Source organism: Natrix helvetica (assembly GCF_964273705.1).
Source record: "Natrix helvetica genome assembly, chromosome: 1".
Classification (NCBI taxonomy): Eukaryota; Metazoa; Chordata; class Lepidosauria; order Squamata; family Natricidae; genus Natrix; species Natrix helvetica.
This window is the reverse complement of record NC_138548.1, coordinates 137,714,773-137,742,606: the sequence shown is the minus strand read 5'-3', so window position 1 is coordinate 137,742,606 and position 27,834 is coordinate 137,714,773. Positions and strand designations below refer to the sequence as shown.

Here is a 27,834-nt window from a genome sequence, read left to right as displayed (position 1 = left end):
AAGAAATGCAAAGGACTCTTTTTTTAAAAAGCGGCAGTGTGGTAAGATTACCGGATGGTTTTTTTTAATGCATGGTTCTTTTCTGAAGCTGATACATCTTCATTTTGACATAAATGACTCTGTCAATCTACATACAAATTCCTATTTGCAAGCCATGCAAAAAAGGTATCAGCGTATGTTTATTATTATAAAAAAAAAATTCACACATTTCAGGAAGAGAAATTAGCCTTGTCAGAAAGCAATGTCATTGTTTGTAGTCCCCCCCACCCCTCTCCCACCCCACTCTTCAATGGGTCTTGCATTGCTGTAAATAAGAGTCTCAATGCTTGTTAACATAAATGTTTAGGATTTCAGGATAAACTGTCTCATTAACAGTGCAGATTTTCCCCCCTCAATTTTCTTGATCTTCACCAGGTAGCAACGGGATTGGTCTTGTATTTTCTGTAATCGTCCATGCAGAAAAATGCAACTTCTGTTTCATTCGCTGAAATGAAGAAAACACACCTATTTCACCTACTTGAGAAAGACCAGAATTTTCCCATCATGGGAAAAAAATATAGTAATAATTAAGCTGTCACTTAAGGCTGTTGTGGATTCAACATCTTTTTACAACTGATCCCAATGGCAAGAAGACATACTGTAGTAGGCTTGGTAGAAGGGACATGGAAGCACCCTTGCTTAAACACAACATTCAAAACAAAGACATTGAGGCAGGACTCTGCAAGCTGAAAGCCCCACTCCTTCTCTTTCATTGTATTCTCATTTCAAAATATAAGAAATAGCTAAACCCATATTTTAAAGTTCCTTGTTCTATTTAGTGAGAAGGGAGGCAGGATCCCCCTGAAATTAACCTGTAGCAGTAATAATTTAATACTTAGCGGATCAGTAGAATATTTTACAGGTCACTTTACATTCTCCCTCATGACCCATCAAATGCGAGACTGAAGCAGCTAATTTCCCCCCCCCCCCTCCTGCCAATGATTAATTCATGAGGCTTCAACAATATGCAAAGTGAAAGACACAAATTGGCTTCTCCAGCAATACCTTCAAATGCCTCTAATTATTCACAGGGGATCTGGCAGAGCTCAAGGAACCACAGAGGTTCAGAGCAGGCACAGTTCTTCCCACCAGCAGGTCAAGGACTTCTTCTAAAACAGTAAGTCTCAGCAACATTACTAATTCAGAGCAGACACATCGCTGATGGAAAGTCATCACAATTAGAAGACGTTGGGAGCCTTTTGAAGTGCGAAGCGACCAAGTTCGGCACTCGCTTTTTAAAATTAAACCGTTAAGTTAATGAAGTCTGCCTGTGTCATGAAGAAAGGAGCAAGGAGCGGGGAGAGCTATGCCTGAATATCGACTAGGAAATCTGCAGAAAGAGAAAAGAGGGTCCTGGAGGAATCAAAAGTGAAGGCAGACACTTTGTATAAAACTTTTGGGTGAACTGCACCACAGGTGGGATTCTGCTGGTTCGGACAGGTTCGCCTGAACTGGTAGTGGAAATCGCGGGTGGGCCTGCCCACATTTTCAAGCCAAAGCGCATGCGCGGGAGGCTGAGCGCATGCACAGAGGGGCGCATGCATGGATGGGCATATGCGTGCGCTCACATTTGCGAACCGGTAAGGAAGGTAAGTGAATACCACCTCTGAATTGCGCCCTGTTGCTTATCAGATCATAATTGCTCCTAAAAAGTTGCTCTATTGTCACAATGTGTTTTTCTCCAATGAGAGGACCTGTTGAGGAGGTCACATCTGGGTTTGTAGACCCTTGACACCATGAGGAGCAAGCTTCAGATTTGCACACTTATTCTAAAATTTCTTCAAATGAAGAAATTTGCTTCCTTTTTCTAATGATTATTGTGAATTCTTATTTTAATACATTATAATTATTCTTTAGGTTACAGTCCTGGTTATTGTTATTCAAGTGAGATGAATTAAGCATCGTTAGGCATATAAACCTCAAATAATAGATGAAAATGAACGTGTACTAAATATAAGTAAGTTGTGTTTCCTTTTTGCCTACAAACTAACTCTACGGATAGCAACAGCCCTTAAGACTTAGATACTGCTTCACAGTGCGTTACAGCCCTTTCTAAGCAGTTTACAGAGTCAGAATATTGCCCCTAACAATTTAGGTCCTTGTTTTACCTACCTCGGAGGGAAGGCTGAGTCAACCTTGAGAGCGAAGGTCAAATCATTTCAAAATTATCTTATTTGAATATTCTCTTCTGTTGTCAATTTAATTGTTCAGATAGTTTTTTGTACTTTTAGAGAGTTTCATAACCACCTTCCTCGGAGACTTAAATGTTGAAAGAAAAGTTCCCACCGAACAAACACCAGAAAAGACAGCCTGTCCAATGACCGGATAACACTCCACTTTTCCTGTCCTCTCATCAGCCATCAAAAGTTGCATTTTTCTCAGGTCCTCCTGGATCAGATCCATCACTGATTCTTTTATGGAATACTTTTATGAATGCCTCCCCCCATGTATTCTTCTCCTCTCCTCCTCCCCATCTTTAGTTATAACTTGTATTTTATTGTAATTGTAATGTCATTTTCTTTGTAAAATTTATTAGCCACCCATCTTACTGCATGGCAACTCTGGTTGGCTCTTTTATTTATATACTAGGCTGATAACCCAGCGCTGCCTAGGTATTTATTTATCCCAACCCTCCTTTCCATGAACGTCGCCACAATTTATAATGTTGGATTTTTTGCCCCTTACCAGAGGGAGCCCCCTTGTGGAGTACTGTAAAACCATTACCATTTCCACAGCACTGTACAGTAGAAGCCATTTTAAGGCACAACAGGCTCTTAACAGAACACACACCCTGAGGGGTGTTTAGGGGTGTCTTACCCCCACAGTATTTGTTTACAGAGGGTAAGTAATCTGTGTATCCAGCTTGGTTGAAATTGCTTGAGTTATGCTGGAACATACACAGACACACACAGCTATTTTTATATATATAGATTTACATGGTTTCATTTTAATGCTGTAAGATGCCCAGAATTACCTTGTGGCAAGATGGGCAGCAAACAAATTTAATAAATAAAGACAGTCACTGAACAAGGATTACCTGCAATGCCAAATCAATATTTAACTGGCACCCTGCAGCCACCTGGTTTGGCCTACACAATCCTCTTTCTCTACATTTCTTACTGCGGAACATACCCCAAGGGCACTCCGCTTCAAACATTGGGAGTAATTTCACCGCTGTGCTTTATTAAACAAATGCCTCTGTCATGTCTCCTCGCTGGTCCCCTTCTTAAATTTCCAACCAAACCTCCATTTAAATGTTACTGAAAAGATGGAGCAGATGTAGTTCTAATAACCAAACTGTCAATCATTTAAAATTACTCTCCACAGAGTTCTAGGCATACCTTCTTTTCTTTTCTTTTTTTAAAGCAATGCCTTCGTTAACATTCTGTAGGGAGAGGAAGGGTGCCCTCAAGCCCAATGATTTGAATGTACATTATGCCAGCCTCTTCTCCCGCTCCTAAATAATTACCAGTTTGTGCACCGAGCACACCAGAAATAGTGTTTGCTTTTCAGCTGGCTATCCAAATACCGTCAGCTGTTCTCAGAATAAAGGCCAGCACAATGGACTACATCTTCCGTCAATTCAAACGAGCAACCTACCTACTCCAGCTGCTTTCAATGTGCTGTCTTCCACCAAGATGAGTTTGTCATCATCCTCCAAATTCAGAACAAGTTCATTGGTCTAGAAATATGGGGAGAGAAAGGGCGGAATGAGAGAGTCAACATTTTCTAAGATCAAGGGTGGGAAAAACATTAGAATGATCTAGAGCAGAGGTGGGGAACTAAGGGCCCTTTATGATGTGTGGAGTTCAACTCCCAGAATTCCTGAGCCAGCCATGCTCAGGAATTCTGGGAGTTGAAGTCCACAGGTCAATAAAAGGGTCATAGTTCCCTGTTCTGATCCTCCCCTCCACGCCTGTGAATAAACCAGGACACAGGCTTGGCTGTTTGCCACTGTTTAATTACTGAGATAACGAATCCTTTGGCTGAGGGCCCAGACAACTCACGTTCAATGGAGCAACCCAGATAATTCAAAATGAAGCAACGCAGATAGTCCAAACAAACAGACACGGCTAGAATACACAGATAGATTTTCTTAACTACTAATTCGAACAGTTGTTTCCTGCAAATGTTCCCTCCCAATGCCTTACCTATAATCTCTCTTGGGAGGGGCCAATCCACCACCACCTGTGCTTAATCATCTTCTGTGAGTCTGCCTATGGAGTTGCTGCTTCCGTTTCTCAGCCCTTCTCAATCTAGCACCAGGGACAAACTGCCTTTGATCCTCCCCACTGCTCCATGCCTCAGGCACCTCCTGGTGGCCAACTAGCCTCTCTGGTACCTGCTCGGAGTCTGAACCCTGTACAGGGTCCTCCACATCATCCAGGGCAGACTCATATGGTTCCTCGCTATCCGAGTCCATCAGCAGCTCAACTGGATCCTGCTAGGCCACAAAAGTTCCCCATCCCTGATTTAGAGGGAAATTGTTCTGACCCAGCTCCCCAAACATGACAAACCCTCTGAAATCAATCAACAATTCCTTTATTAGGAGCACCAGCAGCACCAGCAAAAAGTCTCTCCCTCACAACAGGCTAACAAATCGGTCAGGCAGGAAGATGAATAGTTGTCTGCCACATCTATTCATCTCCACACCCTGCTTTTTATCCCCAGAGCTAGGGTGGGGTTTTTGCTAGCAACGGTGGCACTTCCATCCCAAGGATCAGCCCACAGATTTCCATTGCTCTCCTCTCCTCTGCCTCTGCACATCTGCGCATCAGGCATTGGACCCAGCTGTTCCTCCTCTTCTTCATATCTCTCTCTCTCTCTATCTATCTATCTATCTATCTATCTATCTATCTATCTATCTATCTCTATCTCTCTCCCTCCCTCCCCCCCTCTCTCCCTCCCTCCCACCACTCTCTCTGAGAGATCCACTCCCTCTTCCCCCTCGGAACTCTCAGGTTGCCTTGATGCTGATCTCAACTCCCATGCCTCCTCATCTAATTTGGCTGCTGGAGGGGCCGGTGGCCGACAGGCCACAACAGAAATAAAGGAAACCGGGCTTTCAAAGAACACAATGGGTTGACACCAAAAAACTGACACCAGCCACACCATAGAAAAATTCAAAGAAGCAATCAAGATTGGGAGATGTGGAGAGAGCTGGCCTACAGCATCACCAACAGTCAGACATGACAGAATGGATAACATCATCATCAGAGGCAAATAAGGAAGCAATGATAAACGCACCTTAGAACCATGCGCTTGATGGATAATCTTCATTGTGTCTGAAAGAGATTATTTACTTTGAGACAGGTTTGATCTTAAACACACATGGACACTTCTCTGATTTTGTGCATGCTTCATTCATTCTGCAAAGTATTACTTTTATTCATTTTGCTAGAATTAGACAGGTATCGCAGTTTGAAATATAAAACCACTTTTTCCCGTAGTGATGCCACTAGGGATAAATTTAAACCCATTAAAAAAAGAAGGGTTAGGGTTATCAATGGACCCCAAGTAAGAATATGGAAAGTTTGCAGTCAGTCATTATTTATTTCATTATGATTAATTTGAACATTGGCTTTAGAATTTATTTCAAAAGTGTTTAAATTTAAATTATAAAAGTATAAACCACTTATATCTGTCTGTTTCATTGCAGCATAAAAGCACTATAAACAAATTAAATCAATACAATTGGTATAAATACACCCTTGCATGGGTTTTAACTATTAATTTGTTGCCAGCCTTAAAAATATTATCAACTACGGCCTCTCTCTTAACATGTTTTCAAATTACATATATAAATATACCTGAAATAGACTAAACGCACAGAACAACATTGTTAAGATCATTCAAAGACACAAATCGGCAACAACCAGCATATCTTTAGATTAGTCAAATTCAGGCTCCAATGTGAATTTCAATGTTCGGTTTTCTTATTCTTGTTTCATTGTAATATGGTTAAAAGAGAAACCACACAAATATATTTTAGTTTAGAGAATAGGTTGTTAGGATTAGAGTAGATTTAACAGGAAGAGAAATTTATTCCCTCGACACCAACCCATCAGGGAAGATCTTAACTCTGCATCACTTTTGGTTATCTTTGTAAATACCAGATGTGTTTAATGTTTCCAAATGGGGGAAAAATTACACTGTTTTCACCACAAAGAGAAAGTGAATCAAATCCTCAAGGGGCTCTCCTCTACTTTCCATCCCCTCTGCATCATTTTAAGATAGAAGTATTCAATGGAATAAGAAAACAATGGAACCAAAATGTATCAACTATATTAATCAATATCTTGTGATTTCAAGTCATTATCATAATGTGGCAGAAACTAGCATCTATTAAAAGACACCTTTTATTTTTTTAATACTAACACCCAATTTGTTTAATAAAAATGAATTAATAACAACAAATAAAAACAAATAACGAAAACTTGAAAACATACTAATTCCTATTCAAACTTTACTCTCAGTGTACCATGCAAGGGCTTTACTATGGAACTCTGCCATCTACTGTCTCTTAATCTCAACAGGCTGGTTATACAATATTGTCAATTCTTATTATTTTTGGAAAACACAAATTCTAAGTCAGTTTAGTATATTTTGCTTTTTAAAAAAAATATCTGCAAAACCGTGATGCAATTTTCCTGGGAGAATTTTAACATTCATATATTTTAGCACTATGTTCACCGAATTAATTAAATACTATATAACAGACATTCATAAAACGTCTAGGTATACTGTATAATTTTTTACTGGTCCAAAGGGATGTGCATTATTTGATTTATATTTAAACATTTGCCAGCTAGTGCATTCTTTTTTACTTTAGCATGGTCCATTACATTATAACATGCAAATTTATTTACTGAAAAACCTGGCAATAAGTGAATGTTAACAGATATACAGCAAAACATTTAGTTGTTTCAAACCATCCCATAATTGTATAATTGGCATACTTGGACTATTACAATTCATTAATTTATCTTTTAATTTACTGATTCGTTTTGATTTAAATATTACTTTGTCTTCCAAAATCCTGTTTGTTTGTCTGTGCTCTCATTTGCGCCTTACTTACTATGTAAATTCTTTCAGCGCATAATTCTTATTTATTGCTTCCAGCTCCTACTTGATTCCCCCTTCTTGACCTCACAATTAGTTGCTGGCTATTGAAATGCAGAAGCATGGAAGAAACTGAGTTCAAAGGATTGTGGGTCATGAATGGCATTTCAGCATGTAAGTCAAGTCCAGAAAGCATTTTGGGATCATCATATTATAAAAACCATACCCCAAGGACAACTCTGATAATGAATATGTGGAAGTTGAATGCCAAGATACAATTCCAGAAGGAAAAGTTCTCGGCACAATGGAATTGCAATGCCTGATATTTTTCAATCAATCAATCTGAGTACAGCTGGAAGGGATCTTGGAGGTCCTCTAGTCCAACCCCCTGCACAAGCAGGAGATCCTATACAATTTGAGACAAGTGACTGTCCAGTCTCTTCTTAAAAACCTCCAGTGATGAAGCATCCACAGCTTCTGAAGGCAAGCTGTTCCACTGGTTAATTGTTAGGAAGTTAGGAAGTTTCTCCTTAATTCCAGGTTGTTTCTCTTCTTAATTAGTTCCCATCCATTGCTTCGTGTCTTGCCTTCTGGTGCTCTGGAAAATAAATTGACCCCCCTCTTCTTTGTGGCAGCCCCTCAAATACTGAAATACAGCTGTCATGTCACCCCTGGTCTTTCTTTTTTCTAGACTAGCCATATCCAAATCCTGCAACTCTTCTTCCTATGTTTTTGTCTCCAGGCCTTTAATCATCCTAGTTCAGGAATGTCAAACGGCGGCCTGTGGGCCAGATGTGTCATGTGCAGGCCATGGCCACCCCAGCTCCCCAAAGGCAAAAAACCTTGCAATGTGTCACGATACGTCGTGTGACGCAATAAGGTTTGACACCTGTGTCCCAGTTATCCTTCTCTGCACTTTTTTCCAAAATCTCAACCTCTTTTTTGGTAACGTGGTTACCAAAACTGGATGCTGCATTCCAGGTGTGGCCTTACTAAAGGTTTTTTTAAAGTGGCACTAATCCTTCACATGATTTTGGTTCTATGCCTCTGTTTATACAACCAAGGGTGTCTTCACTTTTTTAACTGCTGCAGCACACTGCTGGCTCATATTGAAGTGATCGTCCATTTAGCACTCCAAGGTCCCTCTCATAGTTACTGTTTTTGAGCCAGGTTTCACCTAATCTGGTATTTGTACCTTTGGTTTTACCTGCATAGGTGCAAAAATCTTGCTTTTCTCCACCTTAAATTTCATTTTGTTGGCTGGGAATTTTTTTTTCCATTTTTAAAAATGTGGATAGGAAACATTTTGTCGGGAATGTGTTTTCCTGGTCTTGCTAGCACCAGTGGGAAGATGGCAGCTAACAAGTCATAGAATTCAGTGCAAGCAAGAATGTTATTAACCGAATAACAGAATTAGAAGAAACCTTGGAGGTCTTCTAGTCCAACCCCTACTTAAGCAGGAAACCCTATACCTATGATGGCGAACCTATGGCACACGTGTCACAGGTGGCACACAGAGCCCTCTCTGCGGGCATGCCAGCCATCGCCCCATCCCAGCTCCATTGCGCATGCATGCACACCTCCCAATGGACAGCTGGTCTTCAGGTTTCTGCTGCACATGCGTGGGGGGCGCCCGCATTGCATTTTGGAGGTTGTGTGTGTGTCCCCCCCCCCCGCACCCTGTTTTGGGCTTGGAAGGCTTGCACCAACCTGGATGCCAAAAATGGGTGGGGGGGCGAGTTGCATGCGCGAGGGGCATGCACATACAGCATGCACGGTGGTGGGTCGCATGTGTGGGGAAGGATGCATGCACAGGAGCTCCTCGCCTTGTATTTTGGGGTTGTGTGTGCACACATGCACATGCACGCTTTGGGCACTTGGCACCAAAAAGGTTAGACAAAGGTTAGACAGGCAAATGGTTGTCCCATCACTTCTTAAAAAACCTCCAGTGTGGAGCACTCACAATTTTTGGAAAGATAATTAAACATTCAAAGAAAAGACCATGCCAAACTACATCCCTTCAACTCGTCTGGACCTCCAGAACAACAGCAGGTGTACCTCTGAATCAGTTGGCAGTGGTATAATACCTTTCTTTATGTCTTTAAGTCTATGATAGGTTCGGAATCAGGGGCCTCTTGTCTCCAGCAATACAGGTATAAACAACCCAACACCTGCAGTTGGCCTAGTGGTACATCTTAGTAATGATTTGGTCATAATTCAAACATTTGATGCACTGCCAGGGATATTTTTGAGTAAAACGTGGTCTCCATTCCCCAACACCTGGAGATATTCTGATGACCTGTCTTATAATGACTTGGGTCCTCTGTCATGAGACATTATTTCTGACATTTCTCTACTTTATCCTCTCTACAGGTATCATACTAGAGAACATTGTTTTCTTGATCTTAATTGTCACAAGCATCAACACAAATAAAGAGATGAAAGGCAAGACTGATTTACAAATACAGTGATGCAATCTGCAAAGTTTGTTAAGAAAACTGAAGCATGGATGAGCAGGAAATTAAAATACAAAATTTGATTGAAAGAAATGATTAGTGCTGCCATCGTATCGGTGCAGACCGAAAATGTAGATGACATCATTAATAACCCACCAACCTTGTCCAGTGATGGAGCAGGTTTCTCTGGTTCCTACCAGGAAATTTTTAAACCCACATCACCAATGCAACTACCATCAGCTCCAGAGAAAAGCCAATTCAGTTATGCTGTTTACTCAAGAGGAAGCAAATGGAAATTCTTCCTTCAATAGCTTTACTCACAGGAATACATGCATTAAAGACTGGTAACATTGACCAACATGAACATTACTAAGTCAATAAGATTGCAAGCCTTTATTTATTGATTTGGGGTTTTAAAACCAGAGGCAAATTAAAAGGGAGAAAAGGGGGGGGGGGAAATGAAGTTGTCTTCAGAAATAATTGATTTCAATCACCTCTTCCCAAGCACAAGGTCCCACGCAGCATACACATTTCTGCAGTTCAGATCATTGTTTGGGACACAAAATTAAATGTACACTACATCTGGCACCACTGATCCCCACCTTACTATGTTAATTCCCTGATCTTCAACCCTGACTTTTATGAGTTAAATCTTCAAAGAAAGTTTGAATAAATTAGAAAACCAAGCCAAATTGATGTCCATGCTTTCATGGATTGCACCTTACTTTATTCAAAGCAGAATTAGTGTTAATATTTTAAAGGTGGTTTCAAAAATAAGGAAAGGAAATTACCATACGTATATTTTCGGAAAGGTGGCAAAAGTTCTGCCCTCGATGTGATATCTAGAGGGGGAGCAAAAATAAAAATCAACATTGTGTTCCCTTACATTTAGCAATTTAGTAATGTACATAAGCACCTGGACCACCTTGACACCCGTGTCTTAGACCAAGAGAAAAATAAGCTGCTTTTCAATACCAGTCAAACTCCACCAAATCCAATGGAACTCACAAAAGACGTATACACATGGTAGGTAACAATGAGATCTTCTCCCAAAGAGACCAATAGGTGGCAGTACCACTGATCTTGAAAGGTTAAACAGGATCAGAACTCGTTAATACTCAGATGGGAACTCACCAGAAATATCGGCTAGAGAAAGCATCGCCCAAGAAGACATGACAAAACACTCCCATGTCAAGAAAACTGGATAGCTGTGTCTATGTAAGTATCATGAGATTGGTATCAGGTCGATAAGGATCGTCATATTTTAATAAAGACATGTTTGATGTCTTGACATCTGTTGACATGAGTATTCCGCAGAATTTTTATGGCAATAGCATGAAAGGTTTTTGCCATTTTCAGGTTTGGTGGGTTTATTGTTTTTTCACTTTTACACCCAAAAGAGATAGTTCTCAAGTAACAACCGCTCATTCAATGACTGTTTGAACTTACAACGGTGCTGAATGAGCGGTAGCTACAACCAACCCTTGTCACAGGATCTTGGAATCACATAGTTGCAAATTTGGAAACCTTTCCTGCTCGTTTCTTCTTCTTTTTTTAATACTTTTTTTATTTTAAACACAAAAAATACAAACAGTCCTTATACATCTAAATACAAACAAAAGGAAAAAATGCACGCACACACACACACAGACCATTTTTTTTCTTATATTTCCTCTTCTGTAACAACTAAAAGATATACAATATATTCTAATTGTGCCCTTCTTTCCTGCTGGTTTCCAATAAGCAAAGTCAATAAGGAAGTCAGCAGGAGGTTGCAAGCCAATATCCCGCCTAATCCTTTCTTTACAACAGCAACCAGGACTGCCATTGCTAAGTGGTGCAGTCGTATTATTTTTCAACTTATGCCCATGTCATTTAACCATGGAATTTCTGATTCCAATTAACACTGTGGGGTCCTTGGTGCCCTCTGAGCTTGGTTGTTTTGTTGCAGGCATTTTATTACTCAACTAGATAGCATCATCAGTGCAAGAAGGGAGTAGGTTGGCTCTCATTCCTTACCGACTGCCTTGAAAGAGGCGGTGGTGAGGCCCCTGCTCAAGAGGCCTTCACTTGACCCAACGGAGCTAGCTAATTATCGTCCAGTCTCCAACCTCCCCTTTTTAGCGAAGGTTGTTGAGAATGCGGTGGCGCAGCAATTTCCACGTCACCTCGACGAATCCGTATATCTAGACCCACGCCAGTCCGGCTTCCGACCCGGGCACAGCACCGAGACAGCCTTGGTCGCGTTGGTGGATGATCTCTGGAGGGCCAGAGATAGAGGTTGCTCCTCTATCCTGGTCCTATTAGACCTCTCAGCGGCTTTTGATACCATCGACCATGGTATCCTACTGCGCCGGCTGGAGGGGATGGGAGTCGGAGGCACCGTTTTATGGTGGTTCGGCTCCTACCTCTCCGGCCGGATGCAATATGTGTTGACTGGGGGGCAGAGGTCAACCCCGAGGCCACTCTCTTGTGGGGTGCCGCAGGGGTCGGTCCTCTCGCCCCTTTTGTTCAATGCATATGTGAAGCCGCTGGGTGAGATCATCCGTGGTTTTGGGGTTGAGTACCATCTGTACGCTGATGATACTCAGTTGTACATCTAAACCCCAAGCCACCCCAACGAGGCTGTCGAAGTGATGTCCCGGTGTTTGGAAGCCGTCGGGGTCTGGATGGGGGACAACAGACTCAAACTCAACCCCTCCAAGACTGAGTGGCTGTGGCTACCGGCACCTCGGTTCAGCCAGCTGATTCCATCACTGGCCATAGGGGGCGAACAATTGCCCCCTGTGGAACGGGTGCGCAATTTGGGCGTCCTCCTAGACGGCCGGCTGTCAATGGATGATCATGTGGCAGCCGTGGCAAGGGGGGCGTTCCACCAGGTTCGCCTGGTGCGCCAATTGCGCCCCCTTCTGGACCGTGATGCCCTACGCACAGTCACTCATGCACTGGTGACGTCTCGCCTGGACTACTGTAACGCTCTCTACATGGGGCTTCCCTTGGGATGCGCCCGAAGACTGCAGAACGCAGCCGCGCGGGTAGTCATGGGGAGTACTCGGTACTCCCACGTAACACCTCTCCTGCGCGAGCTGCACTGGCTGCCTGTGGTCTTTCGGGTGCGTTTCAAGGTTCTGATCACCATCTTTAAAGCGCTCCATGGCATAGGGCCTAGTTACCTGCGGGATCGCATCCTCCCACATACATCCCTGCGGCCAATCCGCTCTCACAGGGAGGGCCTTCTCCTGGTGCCGTCCACGAGGCAATGCCAACGGGCGACACCGAGGAGTAGGGCCTTCTCTGTGATGGGCCCAACCCTCTGGAATGACCTCCCCCCCGACATTAGAACCACTACTGACCTCCGCTCCTTCCGACAGAAACTGAAGACACACCTGTTCCGACTGGCTGGTTTGGCATAATTTATAACGTCTACCTCCTGGCATACACATTCTTACTGGTTTTTAGAGGGATAGTGTTTTAAATTTAACCTGATATTTTAAACTTTTGTATCGATTTATTTATTTAGCTGTACAGTTTGGTATATTTTATCCTCCTCTCATACATGTATTTATGTAGTTATTTCTATGTTTTAATCTGTTGTATTTTGATACGGACTGTACACCGCCCCGAGTCCCTTTCGGGAGAGGGGGCGGTATATAAACGCTAATAAATAAATAAATAAATTATTAAACAAGGACTACCTGAAAACATTGTGCAATCCATACAATGGATTGTAACAATCATATAGACTGAAATGTTATAATTCAGAATCTGCCATGACTTACAGTGGGGCAAAAAAGTATTTAGTCAACCACCAATTGTGCAAGTTCTCCCACTTAAAAAGATGAGAGAGGCCTGTAATTGGCATCATAGGTAGACCTCAACTGTGAGAGACAAAATGTAAAAAAAAAGACCAAACAATCACATTGGCTGATTTGGAAATAATTTATTTGCAAATTATGGTGGAAAATAAGTATTTGGTCACCTACAAACAAGCAAGATTTCTGGCTCTCACAGACCTGTACCTTCTTCTTTAGGAGGCTCCTCTGTCCTGCACTCATTACCTGTATCAATGGCACCCGTTCGAACTTGTCATCAGTATAAAAGACACCTGTCCACAACCTCAAACAGTCACACTCCAAACTCCACTATGGTGAAGACCAAAGAGCTGTCAAAGGACACCAGAAACAAAATTGTAGACCTGCACCAGGCTGGGAAGACTGAACCTGCAATAGGCAAGCAGCTTGGTGTGAACAAATCAATTGTGGGAGCAATAATTAGAAAATGGAAGACATACAAGACCACTGATAATCTCCCTTGATCTGGGGCTCCACGCAAGATCTCACCCCGTGGGCTCAAAATGATCCCAAGAACGGTGAGCAAAAATCCCAGGATCACACGGGGGGACCTAGTGAATGACCTGCAGAGAGCTGGGACCAACGTAACAAAGGCTACCATCAGTAACACACTACGCCGCCAGGGACTCAGATCCTGCAGTGCCAGACGTGTCCCCCTGCTTAAGTCAGTCCATGTCCGGGCCCATCTGAAGTTTGCTAGAGAGCATTTGAATGATCCAGAAGAGGATTGGGAGAATGTCATATGGTCAGATGAAACCAAAATAGAACTGTTTGGTAGAAACACAACTCGTCGTGTTTGGAGGATAGAGAATGCTGAGTTGCATCCAAAGAACACCATACCTACTGTGAAGCACTGGGGGTGGCAACATCATGCTTTGGGGCTGTTTTTCTGCAAAGGGACTAGGACGACTGATCCGTGTACAGGACAGAATGAATGGGGCCATGTATTGTGAGATTTTGAGTGCAAACCTCCTTCCATCAGCAAGGGCATTGAAGATGAAACGTGGCTGGGTCTTTTAACATGACAATGATTCCAAACATACTGCCCGGGCAATGAAGGAGTGGCTTCGTAAGAAGGTCCTGGAGTGGCCTAGCCAGTCTCCAGATCTCAACCCCATAGAAAACCTTTGGAGGGAGTTGAAAGTCCGTGTTGCCCAGCGACAGCCCCAAAACATCACTGCTTTAGAGGAGATCTGCATGGAGGAATGGGCCAACATACCAGCAACAGTGTGTGCCAACCTTGTGAAGACTTACAGAAAACGTTTGACCTCTGTCATTGCCAACAAAGGATATATAACGAAATATTGAGATGAACTTTTGATACTGACCAAATACTTATTTTCCAGCATAATTTGCAAATAAATTATTTCCAAATCAGCCAATGTGATTGTTTGGTCTTTTTTTTTACATTTTGTCTCTCACAGTTGAGGTCTACCTATGATGCCAATTACAGGCCTCTCTCATCTTTTTAAGTGGGAGAACTTGCACAATTGGTGGTTGACTAAATACTTTTTTGCCCCACTGTATTTGTTTGCAATCTTTAAGTCAGTGTTGACTCCTGGTGACTGCCTAGACTGTTTACCTGCAGTTTTCTTGGCAAAGTTTACCAGAAGTCGTTTGCCATTGCATTTTTCTAAGGCGGAGAAAGAGTGACTGGCCCAAAGTCAGTTAACTTCATCCCTAAAAGAAGACCAGAACTCACCATCCCTCTGTTTCTCGCCTGGTGTCTTAATTAAACTGGCTCTCACAATCTCTTTTAAGATATGATACTGTAAAAAAAAAAAGTTGCCTGGTAGGTTGATTATCCCTTAGAAAGCATATATTCTGATAGAAATAAAATGTTACTGAGTTTGACTTTTCCAAATCATGGTCCAACAGAAACACTATAGGAACAAAGGAGATAATATATAATCCAATCAGACAACTGGCCCACCCAAAACATACATGACTGATGTCCTGGCTGGCTGGCTGCAGCACTCTAATTCTGGCCAGTGGTGGGATTCAAATAATTTAACAACTGGTTCTCTGCCCTAATGATTTCTTCAAACAACCAGTTCACCAAACTGCTCAGAAACCTAACAACTAGTTCTCCCAAAGTGGTACGAACTGGCTGAATCCCACCACTGGTTTTGGGTTTTTTTTTTCCTCCAGCTTGCCTAAAAAAAAGCATTTTGCAGGCAAAAATGTGCATGCTCCAATTCTTCTGCCAGAGAGCGGTCAGCAAATTCCCTTTCTTCCTCCCCCTCCCCTCTGTTCTGCCAATTAGACTTTCAATGCACTGACCAGCAAAGTCAACTTTCACAGCTCCTTACCCTTCTTCACAAGCGCAATAAATTCTTTTACAGTCTGGTCCAGGTTAACATTGCGGTACAAAACGGGCCTGAAATTACGATGCTCAAAAGAGCGAATAAGACGAACGGTAACTATCACACTTTCGGATGACATGTGCAATTAACCGCAAATTACCTGGAAGGCAAAAACAAAACAAAACATTTAATTATTGCCTTTGAAAGAGCTGATCTTCTTTGGAAAATAAGAGATCAACTAGGAGGCGCAAAGAGATTTTTAGAAGGTACATAATTATTGCATTCATTTACAATAATCCTTATTTCAGAAATTTAGAAACATTTGAATACTATTTTGAAAAGAAGCATTAAAAGCTGCATGAAGAAAAGTAGCCCTAAAACAGTGATGTTAATAGAAAATTACTTAGTAGATACTGACCTATTCTACCTTCATATTCTTCCTCTCACTGTCCACTACTTTCCCTTATCATTTCCTCCTCTGCCCCTTTAATTGTTTTTTAAAAATTAATAATCTTTTCAGCAGATCCCAAACTTTGTATCATATTTCATATGATAAAGGAAATTCACGTATATAAGAAAACAGATTTCATCCACCTTGGGACAGAATCCTAGGGTTACCTGATCTGGTCTGCAAACGTCCAAATGACCAGTAGGGGGCAAGAGAGATGCCCTTCCATTTTGAGCCATTATTTTCTGAGACCTAGTGATGGTCCAGATTCCTTCAGGCCACATCTGGTACCTCTAGTAATCCAGTGCAACAGTAATCCAACCATTACAAAAAAAGACCTTTCAAGATTGGAGGTCATAATATATCAAGCGTCACGTGAATCAATCACAGAACAGGAAGGGCAATCTAATTAAAATACAAACTACAAGTTCCTATTTGCACATGCATTTTGGTGTACACGCGTGTGAGTGTGTGTGTGTATGCATGCATGACATAAGTCTCCCGCGAGCTCACCACTGTAATAACAGCATTACAAGTATATGGAGCAGAGTTTAATTGACTTATTTTACTAGTAGAAGAAAATACTATTTTCTTTTAAGTTTTATTTTTTTATTTTTCTACAAACATATCATTGTGTGAACAGTGTGGAGCCAGAGTTATTGAACAAGATAGTAAGGAAAAATCATAATTCAACAAAACATGTGTATTATTATTATAATTATATAACGTGTGAAATATAACCAAGATGAACATTGTTTTATTTGTTTTAAAAAGTGATTAGAAAGGGGATTTTTAAAAAATATAACAGTGGCATAACTAAAAATCAGAAAGGGTAACAAGGGAAGATTTTAATTCAATATAAATCTGTGTATTACTATTAGTATTATATAAGTCTGTTAAACATAACAAATATGATTACTGGTATTTTATCTGTAGTAAAAGGAGTAATATCGAGAATATGGAGATTGGCATTAAAATCTTATACTGAAATATGGAATAATTAAGGAAAGATTATAATTCAACAAAATATGTGCATTACTACTAAAAGTTTATAAGATTGTTAATTGTGTTAAGTATGAAGAGTATTGTTTTATTTGTACTAAAATGTAACTCTGGTTCCACACTCTTCACACCATGATATGTTTGTAGAAAAATAAAAAATAAAAACCTTAGAAAAAGAATACTATTTTCATTTATTTTTTGTTAGCCACCCAATTCCAATGGGCTCTACTCAAAAATGCCCACCCAGTTGCGCGCACCGTCTTTCCCACGTGCTAACGTGGGAAAGGCAGGCACCCCTGTCCCCATCACTTTCAACTTCATCGCCATGTATGTTACTGTTCTACCTCCGAAATCACCTGCCACTCCCCGGGACAGCTTCGCTAAGAATCCTATCGTTTCCTCAAGAGAGCCTCACTTCCTCGCTTCGCCTCGCAGCTTCGCCCCCGAGAAGTCAGTCAAATGAATCCCGCCCCTGCCTTCGAATCACGTGGCTAGAAGGCTTCCTCGCCTGTCATTTCCTGGTGGAGAAAGAAGACTCGTCTTCTATTATTCTCCGCTCCTCTCACCAGCGATTGGCTGTTCCTCTTACTTTTTTGCCTTCCACCCAATGACAAAGCTTAGAATTCCCTTTCTGCGACTACTCTCCGCCCCTCTCACCGGCGATTGGCTGCTCCTCCCCCTCTTGCCTTCCACTCAATTGACAAAGCCTAGAATTCCCTTTCCCTTTTTGCTAACAATTCTCCGCCCCTCTCACCAGCGATTGGCTGTTCCTCTTACTTTTTTGCCTTCCACCCAATGACAAAGCTTAGAATTCCCTTTTCGCGTTTTCACTGCCTTTGCCTTGCAGTGAAAGGTGCCGCTGTCCTTTCTCTCCCTTTCTTCAATGAAATTTTTTTCGCTGATCATTCTAAAACTTCCAGGGAGAATATTACGCGCTTGGTATCTATGCCCGACTATATTGCGATACACTTCGAGACTTCTGTGAACAACGAAAATAGCCTGAGGTGCCTAATTAAATCAAAGTATGTCTTACTTCCAAATAATGCCACTTTCTCACCACGTGATTGGGGTAGGATTCTTCCCCTCGCGAAACGCTTATTCTCCCGTTTGATTTGCAAAACTGGCTGGGTGACTTTGAGGCAATCACTACTCTCTCTCAACACAACCCACCTCGCAGGATTGTTGTGTGGAAAACCAGGAGGAAGCAATATTAGGTATGTTTGCCATCTCGAGTTACTTACAAAGTAATAAAGGCGGTATAAAAATCTAATAATAAAATAAGGATGCAGCAGAAAGAGCATTTTCCAACAATTATGCAAAGCACGGCAGTAATATAGTCAGATGTGAAAGCAAAGCCTAGAATTCTCAAATAAAAATAAAATATCGTCCTTACACCATTGCGCCCTTTGTCCATTTTGCAGCCTCTCCAACCTCAAGGTTCTTAAGTTTTGTGATCCCCTTGTTTGATTAGAAATCAGACCTGGACCAGAAGAGAAAAGACGGCTGTCTTGTGTGGGACGGCCACAGTTTTATAAAACACTAGATTTTTTTTCCCACTTGTCTATCCGCATCATTATACACAAAGAAGTTGCAACCTATATGAAGACAAAAACTTTCTCTTTGTTAAAAATCGCTTGAGTTCTAAAGTCATGCATCCGTGTCATCATTTCCACGGCATTTTCTGATTTGGCCACATGGGGTCCTATAATCCTCCTCCACTGCGGATTGACTTGGGTGGATGCCGAGTGACATATCAAAGAGTTAACCTCAATTATTTCGCAATTAGACTTCGGGTTCCTAGTTGCAACATATAGGCTGCTTTCCAGAGGATGAACAGGACGAATGCAGGAGAATTCCTGAAAACAGAGCAACGAAGTGAATAACATTTTCATCTTCATGAAAACGTCCTTAGGCAGCCTTCATTGGAAGTGTGGGCAAACCACGACCCAAAGTGCGTTTAAAAATGCATAATCTTAGGAATCAAAGAAGAACCTATGGTGCAGATCGAACTAGGAAGATTTAGGGACATAAAGTCCTTTTGATTCAAAGACTCTGCTAATCTCTACAGATTAAGCATTTAGCTAGAAATCTACATTAATCTGGCAGTCTACTGTTCTTACATACACTGTTTTAAATTAACTCTAATATTTTGAGTATGCTCTGATATTGTATTTATCACAGCAAATTTAGTTTTCAGTGAGTTTTCTATCACTTGAAATCACCGGGCAATAGGAGTTTCTGATAGCAAATCAATGCTGTGACCTATTTTGTCCAGAATTTTCCAGTTCTAAACTACCCCTACATACTCTTTCTTGATACAAAATTCTCTAGAGACACTTTCTAGGTCCTTCATTTCACATGCTAACAAAATAATACTTAGGATCATCCAATGCAGATTAGAACTCTACATTGAAAAAGAGATGCTATATGTTCAAGCTGACTTTCGAAGAAGCTGACGAATACAAGACATGTCAATGCATGCTAGATAATTGAGAAAGGCAAAAAAAACCAGTCATGTGCTTCACTGATTCTATATAAAAATGGCAGTGTGTGTGTGTGTGTGTGTGTGTGTGTTCCAGCATAACACCTTGAGCAATTTCAACCAAACTTGGTACACAGATGACTTACTCTCTGGAAACAAATGCTGTGAGGGTACAACACCCCTAACATCTTTCAGGGTGTGTGTTCTGTTAAGATACAGCCTGTTGTGCCTTAAAATGGCTTCTACTGTACTGCCATAAAATGGCTTCTACTGTAGAGTGCATAGTACTCCACAAGGGGACTCCCTCTGGTAAGGTGGAAAATCCAACATTAGAAATTATATTTGGTCTGGACATTTTCCCCCTATAAATACTGTAAATACCTGGACAATGCCAGGTTATCAACTAGTTGATTATACAAAGGCCTTGGATTGTGTCAATCACATCAAGTTATAGAATGGATTAAAAGGGGAAGGGCAGACTCTCAGAACACCTCACTATCCTCATGAGAAATTTATATATAGGTGGGAAATATATATGCATAATAAATTTAGAAGATGGGATTAATGAGATATTGCTATTTTAAGAGAAACCTATATTATGATTTATATATGTTTAATTAATTTAGATGATGGGGTTATTGGGCTATTGTTACTTTAAGAGAAACTTATAGTATGATTGTTGGGAGGTGAGGGGGCACAATATTTGAATGTGAAATCTATTTTAAGATGGGGGGAGGGGAGGGGGTACAGTATTAGTATGTGAATTACATTATACGGCGGGAGGGTAAAAAGGAGGAAAATTTGTTTGTATAAAACGTTTTCAATAAAAAAAAAGAAATTTATATATAGGTCAGAAAGCTTCAATATTGACAGAACATGATGAAACAGACTGGCTCTAGATTGGCAAAGGAGTGGAAGAAAGCACTTTCCCCTTATTTATTCAATCTATCTGCTGAGTTAGGGAAACTGGATTACATAAAGATTAACATGATTTTAAAACTTGAGAAAGAAACATCAATAGCCTATGTTATGCTGATGACACTACAGCCCCAGCCAAAAATGCAAAGGATCTGCAAACTGTAGTAATAAAATTCAAGCCGCACAGTGAAAAGGGGAGACTAAAATTATAAAATACAAAAAAGGCTAAACTAGCCTTAGAACAACCAGCCTTAGAAATGACAGTAAATATACTGAATTAAGTCCTCGAGGCTACGATGCCATTGACTATCATTGCCAGCCCCTGATTGGTTGAGACGCGAGCAGCCAGCTGGCGGGAGAATGCAGCCATTCTATTGGTTCAGCGTCTGACAGCTCTAGTATAAAAAGAGCTGTCAGCTGTCAAATGTTGTTGTTTGCCGGGTCGAGGTTTGCCTTACATTTTGCCGTGTTATACTGTTAATAAAGGTTGTGTTAGCTTCAACCTGCCTTGCCTCAGTTCCTGTCTGCCTCGTTCTCCCTGCAGAACACTGGTGATGAGGATGGGATCAGGACTGAGGTAAAGGAAAAGCGAAGTCACTAATAAGAGCTGCCTCAAGTCACAGGTGATGAGAAGTCGCTCCAAGGCTAATTCCTCAAGTTCCGTCCTTCTAAGGATGGCTAAACTACCGGCATTCATGGCATTCGGTCTGGCCACTGAAACATGGGATGCCTACCTCGAGCGGTTCGAGTGCTTCCTGGAGGCAAACCACTTCACCGGTTTGTCCAGTGGCCATAAAAGAGCATATTTTCTCAGAGCATGTGGCCACGAGATGTTTGGAACAGCCAGGGCTTTAGCAGCCCCTCAATCTGTCCATTCAATGCCTTGGGAGACTCTTTTGGAGAAACTTAAAAATCATTACTCTCCAACTCCCTCGCGCACAGCCAGACGTTATGCGTTTAGTCAGAGGACCCAGAGAGAAGGGGAATCTGTGAGCGATTACATGGCTTCCCTCAGAACAGCGGCCCTGCACTGTGACTTTCCTGTGCTGGATGATGCCCTTTTAGAACAGCTGGTCTGTGGTATCAAAGACCTCAGACTTCAGCGACGCTTGCTGGCTGAGCCTTCAGGCAGCTGTGGATGAAGCCACGGCATATGAAATGTCAGACAAATCCACCGCAGAAATTCAGAGATTTCTGCCACCGGCCACCCATGCCAGCAGGGGCCATGCTGTCCACCACGAAGAAGATGACAAAGAAGACTTCTCAGATGAGGAAGAAGAGATTAGCCACCTCAAACTGGCCACCAGGAAAAAACGAACTCAGGCTGATTTTTTACCTCAGGCGGGTTGCCTGAGTTGTGGCGGGAACCATGCAAGGTCAATCTGCAGGTTCAAAGCCACAATATGCCGTCGGTGTGACAGGAAAGGACATTTAGCCAAGGTCTGCAGAGCGGCCATGCCAATCGCTGACCCACCTCCGGAGCATGCCTTGTCTAGACAATTCATAAAAAGACTTCCCAAACACCGTGAAGACTACTTTGCCATCTCAGGTCACCATCTTTAAAGCGCTCCATGGCATAGGGCCTAGTTACCTGCGGGATCGCATCCTCCCACATACATCCCTGCGGCCAATTCGCTCTCACAGGGAGGCCCTTCTCCTGGTGCCGTCCACGAGGCAATGCCAACGGGCGACACCGAGGAGTAGGGCCTTCTCTGTGATGGGCCCAACCCTCTGGAATGACCTCCCCCCCGATATTAGAACCACTACTGACCTCCGCTCCTTCCGACAGAAACTGAAGACACACCTGTTCCGACTGGCTGGTTTGGCATAATTTTAACCTCCTGGCATACACATTCTTACTGGTTTTTAGAGGGATATTGTTTTAAATTTAACTTGATATTTTAAACTTTTGTATTGATTTATTTATTAGCTGTACAGTTTGGCATATTTTACCCTCCTCTTATCTATGTATTTATATTTCTACGTTTTAATCTATTGTATTTTAATACGGACTGTACACCGCCCCGAGTCCCTTTTGGGAGAGGGGGCGGTATATAAACGCTAATAATAAATAAATAAATAAATAAATAAATAAATAAATAAATTTCTTTTAACTTGCACCCCCAGGTGGCACCAATACGTCTAAAACCCGGAGAGTGCCTTTTGCTCTTCGGCCCAAAGTAGATTTAGAGCTAGATAAATTAAGAGCACAAGGAGTGCTCGAAGCAGTAGACCACTCCCCCTGGGAGACCCCCATAGTAATACCTATTAAGCAGGATGGTAGTATTAGAATTTGCGGGGATTTTAAATGCACCGTTAATAAAGGGTTGCAAGCCAACCCATACCCAGTGCCAGTGGTTCAACATTTGCTCCATTCCTTGGGCCAGGGAAACATTTCTGCCAAGTTATACTTGGCACAAGCATACCAGCAGCTTCCAGTGGATGAAGCCACTGCCATGGCTCAAACCATCGTAACGCACCGGGGAGCTTTCAAATGTAAACGCTTGCAATTTGGGGTCAGTGTAGCCCCGGGTATTTTCTAGAGCTTAATGGAGCGGATGCTCCAAGGGCTGCCAGGGGTGGTACCCTATTTCGATGATATGCTTATATCTGCTTTGGAGCAAGCTGAGCTCGTCGATAAATTAAGAGTTTCCGCCAAGTGGGGCTGAAGCTCAAACAAGAAAAGTGTAGGATAGGGGTCCCCAGTATAGAATTTTTGGGGTATATAGTTGATTCCAAAGGCATCCACCCTACTCCGTCCAAGGTAGAGGCAATTAAGAAAGTCTCCACGCCCTCCTCTAAGGCTGAACTGCAAGCCTTTCTGGGGCTGCTTAATTTTTACTCCATTTTTTTTACCCCATAAGGCGTCTTTGGCAGAGCCTCTTCATAGGCTCCTGGACTCCAAGACGCCCTGGCATTGGGGGCCTAAGGAAGCCCAAGCCTTTAGGGCAGTTAAGGATGTCCTTACATCCAAATCTTTATTAGTGCAATACAGTGATCGCCTCCCATTAACTTTGGCATGCGATGCATCGCCATATGGCATTGGGGCCATTCTGAGTCACATCCTACCTAATGGCTCAGAAGCCCCAATTGCCTATTATTCGCGCATGCTCTCAGCAGCTGAAAGAAATTACAGTCAGCTGGATAAGAAGGCCATAGCTGCTGTAGCAGGGGTAAAGCGGTTTCCCGATTATGTTTATGATCGTTTTTTTCACTTAGTGACCGACCATAAACCCCTCTTGGGTCTTATGGCAGGGGATCACCAGACTCCTCAGATTCTGTCCCCAAGAATGTCCGGAGGGACAGTCTTTCTAGTGGCATATAATTATCAGCTACAATATAGGCCAGGAAAAAACTTGGGACACGCTGATGCCCTCAGTTGCTGCCCTCTGCCAGCCCCTGTTTTGGACCCTGCTCCTACAATTTTGGTCCTCTTAATTGAAGAGTTGGCCATGCAAGTATCCGCCCGGGATATTGCCAGGAACTCTGCCACAGACCCCATATTGGCCCAAGTTTTGGACTGGGTGCACAGGAGGTGGTCACAGGGGCCAGTAGATCCTGAGTTTCACCCCTATTATATACAGCAGCATGAGCTGTCCGTCCTTAACAGGTGCCTGTTATGGGGCAATAGGGTTGTAGCTCCCCCAAAGCTTAAGTTGCCAATTTTAAGTTGCCTGCACACTGCTCACCTTGTGTGCATGAAGGCTTTGGGCCGAAGCTACGTGTGGCGACCCAAGATTGACCAGGAAATAGAAAACTGGGTAGCCACCTGCCAGAAGTGCCAGCAATCTAGACAGCTCCCCCTTCTGTGCCCATCAGGGAATGGGACATCCCCAGGCTCCATGGGCACGAGTCCATTTGGATTTTGCTGGCCCGTTCTTAGGGCAGAACTTCTTGGTCCTCGTAGATGCCTACTCGAAGTGGGTGGGGCTAGCACTCATGCCATCCACCACTTCGGAGGCCGTAATTAGGGTGCTGGGGAGGCTATTCGCGACCCATGGATTGCCAGACATGGTGGTGACTGACAATGGGCCCCAGTTCACGTCAGCACCCTTCCAGATGTTTTTAGGCCAGCATGGCATACGACATGCCCTGACGGCCCCATTCCACCCGACCGGAAATGGCCTGGCAGAACGAACTGTCTGGTCGGCTAAGGAAGCATTGGGCCACCTGGGGCTAAGGAATTGGCATGACAAACTGTCCCAATATCTCCTGGCACAGCATAGAACCATAGCCCAATCACCGAGCAAAGTCCAGCAGAACGGCTTATGGGTCGTCGGCTCCGGACAACCCTGGACCGGCTACACCCTGGCTATGCAGCAGAGAAAAGCCCCCTTGCAGGCAACCCCACAGAGGCCTTTAATGTGGGAGACCCAGTCTATGCCCAAAACTATGGGGCCCAACCAAGGTGGCTTCCCGGACAAATCACGCAACTAACTGGATCCTACTCTTATAAGGTCCAGCTCAGTGACAGGCGAATGTGGCGCTGACACATCAACCAGCTCAGATGGTGAGCCACCAGCGCAGCAGACCAACACCCAGTGCAGGCCCAATCCTGCCCTGGGGAACTAATATCGACAGAGGCTGCTCCAGCGCAGACAGAGCCGCACGCAACACCCGCCAATGATGCGTTCTTGTCGCCAGGCTTACCTGAGAATCCGGTCAGTCCTGCGGCGGTCAAGTTTCTCTCCGACTCAGTTGCACAGTCTCCTGATGTTCCACAGGATTCTCCACCAGCGGATCCTCCTTTGGCCACCGCCCCTGAACTACGGCGATCTGGGCGGAGCCGATGCCAGCCAGTGTATTTGCCTGACTACGCATGTGCTAACTGGGAGGAGAGGGGTGTTAAGTCCTTGAGGCTACGATGCCATTGACTATCATTGCCGGCCCCTGATTGGTTGAGGCGCGAGCAGCCAGCTGGCAGGAGAATGCAGACATTCTATTGGTTCAGCGTCTGACAGCTCTAGTATAAAAAGGGCTGTCAGCTGTCAAATGCTGCTGTTTGCCAGGTCGAGGTTCGCCTTACATTTTGCCGTGTTATACTGTTAATAAAGGTTGTGTTAGCTTCAACCTGCCTTGCCTCAGTTCCTGCCAGCCTCGTTCTCCCTACAGAACAGAAGTGGTGGATAGCTTCTGTCTCTTAAGATTATCCATCAGTAGTAAAGGGAAAAGCAGTCAAGAAATACACTGCAGATTAGCAGTGCAGTTTAGCATTTAGCAGCCAGGAAGGCCTTGGAAAAGATACTGCATTCAAATGCCATGATGTATCTTTACTTCCAAAGATAAGGATTGTACAAGCCGTGGTACTCCCTGTGATAACTCCATGGAAGCAAAAGCTGAACTTTAAAAGAGCAGATTCCTGAAAGAAAAAAAAGCAAACCAATGGCTCATCAAACAAATTAATTGAGAGCTTTTACGCAAGGCTCAAGGCTGACTTCGCTCAAATTATCCTACTTTAAACACATTATATGAAAACCTACCTCTCTGGGGAGACCTTTAATGCTGGGAAATATGGAAAGAATGGGAAGAAGAATGTTTTGATTTTTTTAACACCCCTTTGGCCTAAGTTCAAAGATGACTCAAGGAAATCCAGTCGAGTCCAGTTCTTTATTTGCTTACACCTAATAGATAATCTTCTAACCTAAAAGATATAACCTGTGAAATACTAGGGCGTGGCTACGCTAAATCCTTTCCTCCTTATCCCCGTGGAGTTCAGGACTGTGCAATCTCATATATTATGCCTCTCTCAGGAACGTGCTGCCTTAGCTATGTCTAGTTTAATTAAAAGAAGGACTAGGGTTGACATGATAGCATGTCTCAGGAGCTGCCACAAAGAAGAGGAGTTCAAGCTATTTTCCGAAGCACCTGAGGGTAGGACAAGAAGCAATGGGTGGAAACTAATCAAGGAGAGAAGCAACTTAGACCTAAGAATAAAGTTCCTGACAGTTAGAACAATTAATCAGTGGAGCAACTTGCCTCCAGAAGTTGTGAATTGGACAACCATTTGTCTAAAATGGTATAGTTTCCTGCCCTAAGCAGGGAGTTGGACTAGAAGACCTCTAAGGTCCTTTCCAAGTCTGTTATTCTATTCTATCCAGCCACAATATGATTGCCAAAATTCCTTTTCCACTCATTCTCCTGCTGCCCATTCCATCACACTCTGCCCATGGTTACTATTTTCCTTTTTTATGTTAATTACTGTAGGAATCTTTTTAGATTTTTTATCTTTTTATATTAGCTATTTTATTTATTTTTATGTGCCACCCAAAGTTGCAGCTCTGTAAATTTGGTTAATAAAGAAAGAAGTCAACCAGTGCAAGGTGTACTCAATAACAGTGGTGATAAGTGCCTTCTTAGAAGAGCTAAAGGACCAGGTTAGAGACAGAATGCCATGGAAAAATCTGTGTGATCACAAAGACAATAACTTGGTGCACACAATTCATCAATCTCCCTTGAAAGAGACACACTCAGATTGTGGGTTCCCTACCTGCCTAACATGTTGAAGATATGGGGGAGGTGCCAGATAAATGCATTTCTCTGGAAGATAAATTACGACAACAGCATCCACCAAGCACAGCACCACAAAATGGGCCAGAGCATCTAAAAACCCAGAGAACCTTGGGAATAGGAGGGTTGGGATTGCTTACCTTTCACTCTACAGGAGGAGTGTCCAACCTTGGCAACTTTAAGACCTGTGCCCTTCAACTCCCACGATTCCCCAGCCAGCCACAATGGCTGGGGAATGCTGGGAGTCGAAGTCCATAGATCTCAAGAGTTGCCAAGATTGAACATTACTACTTTTTTGAATCATCCTTGTTCTACCTATGCTTCCTAAGTTCCTGCCTCAACTTCTATATGTGTTAGGGGGATCTTTTAAAAGACCAGACATTGGACTCTTGGTGTTTGCCAAGCTGGGTTATTTTCACAGACATTTTATTACTTTAATGAGGGAACCATCAAGAAGGAACCACACCCCAAGTTTGATTGGTAGGGCAAACTCTATGAAATCAGTCAGCAAATTCACCCCTCAGACATAATGTTACCAAACCTGGTAAAAAATATATGCAAGGGAACAACCCAGCTCAGCAAATGCCAAGAACCCAACATTTCAACACTGAACTATATATATATTCTCTACTATGGTGTGTGTGAGAGTGAGTCATGGATACACACCTCTTTTCCAATCTTGAAGGCCCAATGCAGTGTTAACAATTACCGTAAGCTTGTGATCTGGGCTTCCACAATACTCTCAAGCACAACAGCTCAACAC

At 42.8% G+C, this 27,834-nt stretch overlaps 1 protein-coding gene and 1 long non-coding RNA gene across 8 annotated transcripts in view; one reads left to right on the top strand and one right to left on the bottom strand.

Annotated features, from left to right (window-relative positions):
- LOC309382490 overlaps positions 1 to 27,834 on the top strand; it is a 273,086-nt gene that overhangs the window by 210,093 nt on the left and 35,159 nt on the right. The gene's annotated exons all lie outside the window — the stretch shown is intronic.
- Positions 38 to 27,834, bottom strand: LOC309383140 (UPF0538 protein C2orf76 homolog). 7 transcript variants are annotated; one of them, XM_081935335.1, is made up of 6 exons: positions 17,509 to 17,746; positions 15,721 to 15,874; positions 10,349 to 10,399; positions 5,287 to 5,324; positions 3,640 to 3,721; positions 38 to 484 (listed from the first exon to the last, which is right to left on the bottom strand). In XM_081935335.1, exons 2-6 carry the CDS (start codon positions 15,851 to 15,853, stop codon positions 408 to 410), a joined length of 381 nt encoding a protein of 126 aa, XP_081791461.1. In that variant the 5' UTR covers positions 15,854 to 15,874; positions 17,509 to 17,746; the 3' UTR covers positions 38 to 407. The 7 variants fall into 7 exon arrangements, with proteins under 7 accessions (XP_081791461.1, XP_081791460.1, XP_081791457.1 ...); XM_081935334.1 differs by lacking the exons at positions 38 to 484; positions 17,509 to 17,746 and adding exons at positions 958 to 1,148; positions 27,212 to 27,265; XM_081935331.1 differs by lacking the exons at positions 38 to 484; positions 17,509 to 17,746 and adding exons at positions 959 to 1,148; positions 27,738 to 27,834.